Raw genomic sequence first — 10397 nt, forward strand, 5'->3', positions numbered from 1 at the left:
CGCGCAAGCGCCCAGCTCCCACCCCGTGGCCCCAGGGGGCTCCGCCACTCGCCACGGGTCTGCAAGCCCGGACGAAGTGTGGGGCAAGAGGATGCTTCGGGGCGCATGGTGCCCGGGCGCTTCGGGGCGCAGCGGGACAGGGCGGCCCGAGGCGGCGGGCCCTTTAAGTGCGGCGGCAGCGGCGGCACAATGGCCATTATCACTTTAGCTTTGGAAGTGACCCCCGGCCCGCTCCGCTTTCATCTGGGCCGGGGCCGCGGGGATGGCCCGCTTCCTGGCGGGGGAGGGGAGGGCGGGGGCCGACGGGGAGGGGAGGGGCGGCCCGGCCCGGGTCGGCCCGGCCCGGCGCCGCACGCGGCCGCCCGCTCCCGGGGGTCACTGCGGGGCTGGCACCGGGGCGGCCGCGGCTCCGCGCCGCTTCCTGCCGCCGCCCTTAAAGGTGCGGGGCGGCCCAGGGTGCGGGCTGGGCGTGACTTGACCCGCGGAGTCAGGTGAGTGCGGAGCCGTGCTGGGCGCCGTCGGGGCCGCGGCTCCTCGCTATCCCTTCCAAACCCGCGGGCTGTCCCGCTGTGGCGGCACCATCTCCGGCCGGGCGTCCAGTCCCGTTCTGCCCTCGGTCTCCGCTCGGCAGCTGCCCGGGCACCGGCGGCCTCTCCCCCGGCCCGGGGCTGTGTGTCCCTTTGTCTCCTGGCGAGGGGAGCGGCCGCCTGTGCTCCCACCCGGGGTGCGGGGCCGTCCCCGTCGCGGGGCAGCCGCACAGAGCCACCACCGCCGCCTTCGGGGGAGGCGTGAGCAGCCGCGGGTGCCTGGGGCTGGGGGTGTCTGTCAGGCGCCGCTCGCACCCGAGCGCTCAGTGCCCCCGCCCGAGGGGCGGACGAAGCCGGGTTTGGCTGCAGCGCTTCGGCCTAGGTTAAGGTGGGTCTGAGGCTTTTCCCTCTCCCGGTGAGCGACGCCCCGTTTGTGAGCTTCGGAGGACGTGTGGATGTTGGCAGATGAAGCGGGCATCCTGCTGCCTTTGCTGCTCACCCCTGGAGCTCCAGGGTGATATTTCTAGCCAAGACAGTTCCTGGAGACTACCACTTATGTACTCCTGCTGTACGGTCCTGGTAGCTCAAATATCCTTCTCTCAAATGAGAGCCATTACTACTGGGGTGGCCTGAACCCGCAGCTGGGGCTGAGAAGTGAGCCACTTAACCCAGGTGGGCTGGAGTGCATGGATAACCCTGCTCCTGTGAGGTACCAGGGGTCCTGGGTAGTTGGGGCTGAAGTCTCCTGGATTCCTGCTGGTGGGAGTATTTTTGGGACTGGCTGGGGGAACTTGCACTACTGGATGCCACTAGCCCATCAGTTTAGGTGAAGGAACGTGACCTGCAGCTGTTTCCTTATCTGTTACGATGCAAAAGTGGCCAGGTTAGGTAAAACCTTTATCAGCAGTGAGAAGCTCCCTTGGTTACTCCTTGGTGCTGGGGTAGTTTAGTGAACACTTGTCTGTAGTGTTCAGCATGCTTCCCTGGGGGTGTGCAGGGAAAAATGTTCCCTTTACATCAGGTCCTCTATGCTGAGAGCTGCTGGGTTTGATCTGGCCATGCACCAAGCACCCCAACTTGTCTGATTTCTGCTTCTGATGTAGCCAAGCGCCTCTCCACCTGCCCCAGGAGCTCTCTGCTGCTGATTCAGCTGTGGGTTTTGCCTTAAGATTGCTCTGGGCAGCAGGAGCTGACAGTGACATTGAGGCTGTAGATTTATTGCAGAAGAAAAGGATTAATGGCCATTAAGCTGTGCCTCCAGCTCTCCCTCTATCTCCCCCAGTCTATAAGGAGGTGGGAAATGCCCACTAGGACAGAAATACCAGGGTTGTTGCTGATGCTCTCTAGCCTGTGTCAAGTATATCCTCAACCTCTTCAGGGAGAAAAAAGTCTGTCTTACTTTTCTTGGCTCTTCTGGTAGGACAGTGCTCAGCAAACCTTGGCTGCTGCAAGGGGAGGTGGCTGGCTCCTAAAGCATTTGGCAGACCACAGAAAGGGAGGACTTGGGCTCTGTCAGCCCTGTAAGTTGCCCTGAGCTGTGCCTTTGTTTCAGCTTCTCAAGCACATGTCACTCAACATAGGCTTAGTCAAAATTTCTATAAACTACTGTAAATTTCTACAAACTTCTAGGAAAATAACAATGTAGACCTGACCTGAAATGACAATTCCATACCTTCTCAGACCAGGATTTTAGGACTAGTTTAATCTGCCCTGCTTCACAGCTGTGTGCATTCTCCTGTGTTTGTCTCTAGTAACTGATGCCCTACAGCTGTGGGAGCAGCTGTAAGAATGTTCTGGCCTCTGACATGCAGGAGATTGTGGAGGAGTTTGGAGCAGGGGAAGGGATGCAATTGGTGACTACCTGTGGTCTGATTAAAGGCAAGGGGCAGCAGCAGCACGGAGGCTTCTTGTGATGAAGAGCCTGTATGTATCCATGTGATTCTGTGGCACCTCATGTGGTTTGGTCATGGGCAGGGGCCACAGATGTTACAGCACTAATAATCATCTCTGCAGCAAGGCTGAAAATTGTGAGAGTTCAGGCAGGACATCTGCTTTACTGCAGAGCTGCTGCTTTTCCTGCTTCTGCTGTTCCTCATGTACCCTACAGAGCTGTGAGTGCATAGTGATAACTGTGAAGTGTTGAGAGAAGGTGAGTTCTGGCTGGGCTGTGAACTGAGCAGGCTGTAAAGTGATGCTGTATGTATTAGGCATGATATGAGAATGAAGCTTAGGAGAAAATAGAGGAGATTTGGCTTCTTGAGTGAGGTGTTGTGGTCCCCAGGAGAAAACTGGCCCAAGAGGGAGAGAGTAGGCTAGCTGGGGAGAGGACTGAGCCTGACAGTGAAAGGATGCTGAAGAGGGCTGCACTGATGAAGCTGAAGCTAAGAGCTGTGTAGCTATCATGAAAGCTCCTGGAGTGGTGGAGAGAGAACCACATAGGAATCCAAAAGCTGGACAAAGAGGGCAGTGCAGGTTTGGCCCTTTGTATTTCATGAGTGGGTATTGGCATGCAGAGGGAGAGGTAGGACAGGACTGGGACCTGCTCAGGCAAGGAGGAGCATTCCATAAAGACTTTGAAATACCCACTCAGTGCTTGCACCCTGTCTGTTCTATTGGGTTGCCTCAAAAGTTCATCTGGTAGTTCATCTAGGGGAAGCCCTCCTTTTGTGCCTTCTCCTTAGCTGGTGGTGTGTGTCAGCTGAGCAGCAAGTGACATCTAGTGTCGGCTCAAGCAGCAGTAGCCATGGCTTGGGCTGGCTCTCACTTCCATCCCACATTCTGTGACAGTTTTTGGTGCGTGAAATGAGTGCAGCTGCAGTGTCCTGCTCTGAGAGAGAGGACACGCTCCTTTCCCCTTCTTCTCTTGAGCTTGAACAGCTTGAGCCAGGTGCATCTATGGCCTCACCTGGGGTGGTTCTGTCACACGTCCTTTCCTGCAGAGATGAACATTTTCCCTTTGAGGGAAACTCTTCTCTCTGGGTGCTGGTAGGGGAGTAGTAAAACAGAGATGATGGAACTACTGCTGGAAGAGGTAGGTGTAGGGGTGATGCCAGACCCAAAGCCAGGTATGCAGTGGCAGGAGGTGACCTGGCTTCCCACCTCATGGGTGAGGTCACTCCTTAGTTTTAGACAAGTGGAGGCTGTGTGCCACATGTGCTGCCCACAGGAGGTCACTGGTGAGCAAGCTGAGTCTCACTCCCAAGTCTGCCTGCTGAGGACCGAGGCTTCCTCCTTAGTCCTTGGAATGTGCATGGTGGCCTTTCCTCTACCTTTTTTCCCCATCCTGTTCTTTGGGCAGGAGCTAGACCTGGAGGCCGGGCTGCTGCCAGTCTGGAGGGTGCACTTCATCTCCAGTGACTTCTTTCTTTTTGCCATCCTTCAGGATGATCCAGAGGCACCAGCTGGTGCAGTCTGTGCTGCAGGAGCTACAAGAAGCCACCGAATGCTTTGGTCTGGAGGGCCTCACCAGTGCTGCACTGGAGGCAGAGAGGACCTTGTCATCTTTCTCCCTACCTGGCTATTGTGGGAGTCAGTTCCAAGAGGAGCTGGAGGTTGACCGGGTAGCCAGGAGCCTCTATCCTGAGGATGCCCCAAGTAACATGCTGCCTCTTGTTTGCAAAGGTGAGGGAAACCGCCTCTTCGAGGCTGCCAGTGTGCTGCTCTGGGGCAACCCCAGCCTCAGCCTGGAGCTGCAGGTGCGTACTGTGGTGGAGATGCTGCTGCACAAACAATACTACTTGAATGGCATGATTGATTCCAAAGTGATGCTGCAGGCTGCCCGCTATTCCCTCTGCACTGAGGAGACCCCAGAGATGACCAGCCTCCCCATGGCTATCCTGGAAGCCATCTTTGATGCTGATATCAAAGCTACCTGTTTTCCTGGAACCTTTGCCAACATGTGGCATGTCTATGCTCTTGCCTCAGTACTGCAGTGTAACATCTACTCCATCTATCCCATGAGCAACTTGAAGATCCGACCCTATTTTAACCGGCTTATCCGGCCCAGGAAGTGCGGCCCACGAACCTCCACGCTACACATCATGTGGTCCGGGCAGCAGCTTTCCCGGCAAGTCTTCAAAGCGCAGTACTTTGTGGCTGTGGTTGGCCTGGAGGAGCTGGAACCCACAATACCTTCACCAGAGCCTCCTGTCCAGCCCATGAAGACCCTTGAGCTGCTGAACAGTGACCCCCAGTTGACCTACTCCAACCTGCGTGACCGCTACAGCATTACCAAGAGCACCTTCTACCGCTGGAAGCGCCAGTCTCGTGAACACCGGCAGAAAGCAGCTGCCAGGTTTGCAGCTAAACATTTCCTCCAGTCCTGCTTTCAGGAGGGCAATGTAATCCCCCTCCAGCACTTCCGACAAATGTTTCCAGAAATCTCCCGATCCACGTACTATGCCTGGAAGCATGAGATGCAGAGTATGGTCAATGGTGATGCCTCTGCTCTGTCTGAGGCCCACAGGTTGCAGGAACTTCACAGGGTTGTCCCAAAAAAGGCTGATGTGAATGAGCCAGCAAATCCACAGGGGATCTTAAAATCCTCAAGTCCTTCCCTAGATCCCGTTCAAGCAGGAATCTTTATGCAAGGAGCCAAATCCTACCTGGAGAAATGCATTTCCATGAACACTCTGGTGCCTTACAGGTGCTTCAAACGCAGCTTCCCTGGCATCTCCAGGTCCACTTACTATAACTGGCGAAGAAAAGCAATCAAGGAGAACCCCAACTTCAAACACCCCCAATCACCCTTGGATAACCAGAAAACTCTAGCTATAGGAAAGCCATTCCTGCAGTTGAAGCCAAGCAGCGTGCCTGTTAGGAAGAGACGGAATGGAGACCGGTCAGCATCCAGGAGTCTCCTGCAGCTCCATCCTTCTCTGTGCTGGAGAAAGCAGCTGCGAGATGTGGCCAGGAGGCAGGTCCAGCAATGGCAGCTGCCGTTCTGCAAGTACCGCCTGCGCTATCCATCTCTCTCCTCCACGGCCTACTGGTTTTGGAAGGGCAGTGGCCAAACCATTTGGCAGCATCGTCTGCCGTGGAGCAGCTCCAGCCTGCCATTGAACCATGTGGCTTCCCTGGCACCTCCAAAAGCAGAGCCAGGCCTCAAACCGCAGTGCCATTTGGAGGCAGCCACCAAGCACATAGATAAGCCAGTGCCTGCCATGCCGTGCAACACCACTGTTTCGAGCTATGCCATGTCGGAGAGAGCCAACAGCCGGATGTTTGTGATGGATGTGATTGCCACTGCCCAATTCAAGGCACAGGCCAAGCTGTTCCTGCAGCAGCGCTTTGAGTCGAAGACCTTCCCAACCTACAAAGAGTTCAGTGCCCGCTTCCCACTTACGGCCCGTTCCACCTATTACATGTGGAAGCGTGCTCTGCACGATGGGCTGACATTGGTGGATGCCTGAGCACCAGCTGCCAGCTTCCTTGGCCACAGCTCCTCTGCTGATGTGCCCTTTGGCTCTCTGGTGGGGTGCCCAGGTTGGGGGCCTCGCTAATTTTTGTCCTGGTTTGGTTTTGTTTTGTTCCTAGTCTCTGGCGTTCTTTTTTGTGTGGTTCAATCAGGTATGGGAGCATCCTCACAGTGCCTATTCCCAGAGGCTGGAGGAGTGGAAGGAAAAGGCATTGAGTATCCCAAGGGAGAGGGGCCAGGTAATTTTCCTCTCTTTGTGCTCAGAGGATGAGCAAGGGAGAGGTAGTATTGTGCCATGTCATGGGATGCTGCTGGGCCTCATGAGATGGAGGATGTGAAGGTCTCTCTGTTGTGGCAGTTGCTTGAACGAGTAATGTGGATGTGCAGGATGAGCATGAGGTGCCATAGCATCTCATCAGTGCGCAGACTAGTGCTGGCTCAGCTATAGGAGAGGTTTCGGGAGTGCTCAGCTTTATGTAAGAAACGTCTTTGGTCTGGGCTTTTTCCAGCTAAAGACAATAAAAGCTTCACTTGGGGTGAGTGAAGCTCTGGCTTTTAATACCAGTCTGTGGCTGACCTGATCTTTCCTAGATGGAGCAGAGGCTGGTAGATGAGGGTTTTTTGTGTCCTCACTGTAATCTGTATGCTGGGCATGCTAAGCTATGAGTCAGTGCCTTTTGCAGGCTCTGGAGAAGCTGTCCCTGACCTTCCAGGTCTTGTAGCAATAACTTTCCATACAAACCATTCTCTCAGCTGGCAGCTGCCTTTTCTAGGGTCTCTCTTCCCTGATGTCTAGGAGAATGCAGAGAGACTGCAACTTGTGTTCCCAGTGTCCCTGCATCCCCTGTGCTGTGCTGCAAGCAGCATGGATGCCTATCTCTCACTTGTAAAAAACTAAAGCAATAAATACTCTTCCACTCCTAGTCCTGTGTGGTTTCTCATTTTCACTGCATGATTTCTAGGCAAGGTTTCCCCTCCATCTCTGCTTTCTAAAACTCAAATGGGCACAGAGAGCCTGTACACCTCAATCCCTTCTCCTGAGATGGTCTTCTTCTGGTTCCTGGTGGGTAGTGTCTGCTGCTTGATGTCTCCTCTCCAGAGGCCTGCCTGGACCTGTGCTCTCCTTGGTAAGAGCCCAAGGCTTGCCTTCCAGAACAGATGCAAGGCTGGAGATAACCCAGTGTGCATAGCCCTGTGTGACAGCAGGGATGCAGTGACAATGTCTGAGATGTTAGTGGTGCTGCCCTGAAGTGGTGGTAGTGTACTGGGAGCTGAAACCAGCTGTTTGCACCTCTTCCCCATGAGCTTCTTGAGGCATAAGGCTGAGGAGGTCTCTGCCTGACTCCAAAAACCCTTGTCCCCTTAGTGTGTGAGTTTTCCTGTGGTATCTGTCAGCATGGCTGTGCAGGACTAAGCTGTAAGATGTCTAAGGCTGGCTGGTACCACTGAGGGTTGTGCTGACAACTGCAGTACCTGGTCTTGCTTCCCAGGAAGCTGTCAGAAGTCAGAGCAACCTATAGATGTGGGGGGAGAGCTTCCCAAACTCTGCATTTACAAGGTGGGTTCCTGAGTCAGCAGGACTGACTCGTCTTACTCTCAGGCCTTTGACAGGGCATTATGAGCTTTGGTGACCATGTTATGAGGAGATGCAATACACAGGTGGTGTGTGTGTCCCAAATCCATACCCCTGCTCTGTCACACCTCCTCTTCCCAAGCTTGCTTGCAAATAACTTGTTCTTCCTTTAGGTGTCTGGAACCTGTCACTGGCTGCTACGGCCCAGTCCTGTTCCTAACGTAGGCTGGCTTCACTCCCTGTGAGCCTCCTAGGCAGAGGGAGCCCTATGCTAGAAAGTTCTGCTGAGCTTTCTTCTGCATAACCCTGTAGGAGAAAGGGGTGCTCAGGGTTCCCTTAAGGTGAGGCAGCCATGTTGAACAAGCACCTGGGGCATGTCTTGAGAAACCATTTAGCTCCTTGTCCTTGGCAATGGGAGGATCTCACCACCACCCACCCACACCAGCGTGTCCTCTGTGGTGCCAGAGGAGGGGTTCTGGGGCACTTCCTGCTTTGGGGAAGGGAAGCTCAGAAGGAGCAGGGAGCTGCCAAGCAGTGCTGTGTGCTGCTGCAGAGAGCCCTGGGCTCTGTGTCAGGAAGTAATTGAAGTAATTAGCTGCCAGGGAGGACTCATCCATGAACTCCTCTAAGGGAGTGAGCTGGTAATTACTCCAGAAAGATTACCTATGTCTCCAAACTGCTGGAGGCTGGAGATAACTGCTTTTAGCAGCAGTGGTTGTAGTAGCAGCTGTGGCAATGGATGGAAGACCCCCAGAATGTTTCCTGCCTTGCCTGAGCCAAGGGAAGCAGCAGGGAGGGTGGGTTTTCTGGCAGTGGGTGCAAACATGGGCCCTATTTGGGTGGCTGTGAGGCTGGGGCAGATTGTGCCTGACAGCAGGGCTGGGCCATCCATCAGCAGGGCACAGCATGAAGTGTGGTGGTCACTTCTGGGGGCAGTTGGGCACCAGGAGAGCCTGGGGGCTGCTTTGTGGCAGGGCCCAGTGCTCTGCAGGATGAAGGAATGGCTTCTGCTTCACATCAGACAACCCACCCTGAACTGGGAGTGCTGCATGCATCACACCTGGCTAGTTGCAGGATCAATCTCTTCGGAGTTCCCCAGCCCTTTGCAAGACAATTTTTAGAAGGTCTGGTGAAGAGATCTAGGTGTATTGTTTTTCCTGCCTTAGCTGGATGCCTGGGTGGGCCATGGTGGGTGAAATAATACTCATGTCCCTCCCTATGCCTTGCTGGGAGCAGGCCATGTTGGATTGCTGCCAGCTGGCACCACCTAAATGGGTGGTGGTGCTTGCTCATTATTGATGCTGTTTGTGGCTGAGCAGAGCTTCAATGGGGGGGAAATTGTAGCACTTGATTTGTAAATGTCATGCTGCTCTCACACTGAGCTGGTGCTGGGAGATGCCTTTGAGGCAGGCTCTGCTGTTCCACATCACACTGCCAGGTACCAGATGGTGATTCTCTCCCTTTGCACCTGGGCAGTGGGGTTTAGCTCAGGTGTCACCTAAACTCCTTCACAGACAGGGACTTAAAAATATTGACTCCAGAAAAGATAAAAATTAAAAGGTGACTGAAAAGCAGAGGCTGAGGGGCTGCAAAGCACATGGGGACCAGCCTTTTGCTTACCTGTAATTTAGGGCTCTCCTCTGCCATGCCAATAAGGCATCTCATTTTCATCCGTGGGAGGAGTGGGGAAGGTGGGCAGTGCGGTGCAGCAGAGCCTGCCCAGGTGCTGTGGGAACAGTTGATGAGGCCTAAGCAAAGCTTTGGGGCACTTTGCTGATACATGTTAGCTCAAGCATGGCTTTGCCTCCGGATTTTGCACAGGCAGCTTGGTGCAAAGAGCAGTATCAATGTGGTAAAAGGGTCGCATTTCACAGGATAGCTCCTCTGCTTTGCTGGGATCATCAGAGTGGAGAAGTAGCAGCAGCAGGAAGATAGAGAAGCCAGAGCCACCGTTCAAAACTGCTCATGAGCTGACAAGCATAGCAGCAATTCATTATCAAGAATGTCTGTCTGTGTGGGGAGGGAAAAAAAGATGAGAAGAAAAAAGAGGAAAAAAAGGGATAATTTTTATCAGTCCCCTGCATAATTCCCTCCATAGGTCCAGACTACAGGCAACTAGTGCTGCCAATCCGCTTCAGTTCAAACAGGATCTTTTTCCTCCTATGCCCCAGGGATATTTGTAGGGAGCCATCTGCCTCTGTCCCAGCAGGTTACGCCAGCCACTGCCAGGTCCTGTTCCCTGTTCTTCCACCACCTGCTCTGCCTCCTTACCATTAAAATTCATCTCATGTGCTGTGGCTGAAAATGTCTTCTGGAGTCCAGCTGTGGCCCATCACTGCCCTGCCATTATGCTTCATGAATATTTTTTTGCTGAACCAATTGCCCAAACATCAGATCTGCCTTTTTCATGTTGGAGCAATGGCTCAGGCCTTTTCCTGGTTGTTGCCAGCTGAGGACCTCCCTGCCTGCTGCAACAATTCCTGCTGGGAACACCTCATCACCTTTCCCTGCATTTCATTCCATCTCCACCACTCCTGCCTTCAAGGTAGCCCAGTTTCTCTACTCTTCTTCTGTATTTCAAAACAAAATTTTTGTTGTACTTGAAAATGTATTATTGAAAATATAATGTATATTGAAAATTTGGAAACTTTTGTCTGTATTTGAAAACAAAATTTCAATTTCCTAATTTGTCTCATTAGCAAATGACATTAAGGTACCCCTCTTTCCTATGCCAGCTTGCTAGTGAAAATAGGAAAGATCAGTCCTCATATAGATCCGCAAAGATCTGGCCCTCCAGCCAAACTGATCTTTGAAAATATAAACAGCCCATTAATATTTGTCTTAGCTTTCTTGGACTAGTCCCCACCTCATAACTCTTGGT

At 53.5% G+C, this 10397-nt stretch overlaps 1 protein-coding gene across 1 annotated transcript; it reads left to right on the top strand.

Annotated features, from left to right (window-relative positions):
• The first annotated feature begins 377 nt into the window (after window positions 1-377).
• On the top strand, window positions 378-6866 carry VRTN (vertebrae development associated). Its single transcript, XM_015630966.3, has 2 exons — window positions 378-491; window positions 3910-6866. Exon 2 carries the CDS (start codon window positions 3911-3913, stop codon window positions 5936-5938), a length of 2028 nt encoding a protein of 675 aa, XP_015486452.1. The 5' UTR covers window positions 378-491; window position 3910; the 3' UTR covers window positions 5939-6866.
• The last annotated feature ends 3531 nt before the right edge of the window (window positions 6867-10397 follow it).

The sequence above is a fragment of the Parus major genome, chromosome 5 (genome assembly GCF_001522545.3).
Source record: "Parus major isolate Abel chromosome 5, Parus_major1.1, whole genome shotgun sequence".
Lineage (NCBI taxonomy): Eukaryota > Metazoa > Chordata > Aves > Passeriformes > Paridae > Parus > Parus major.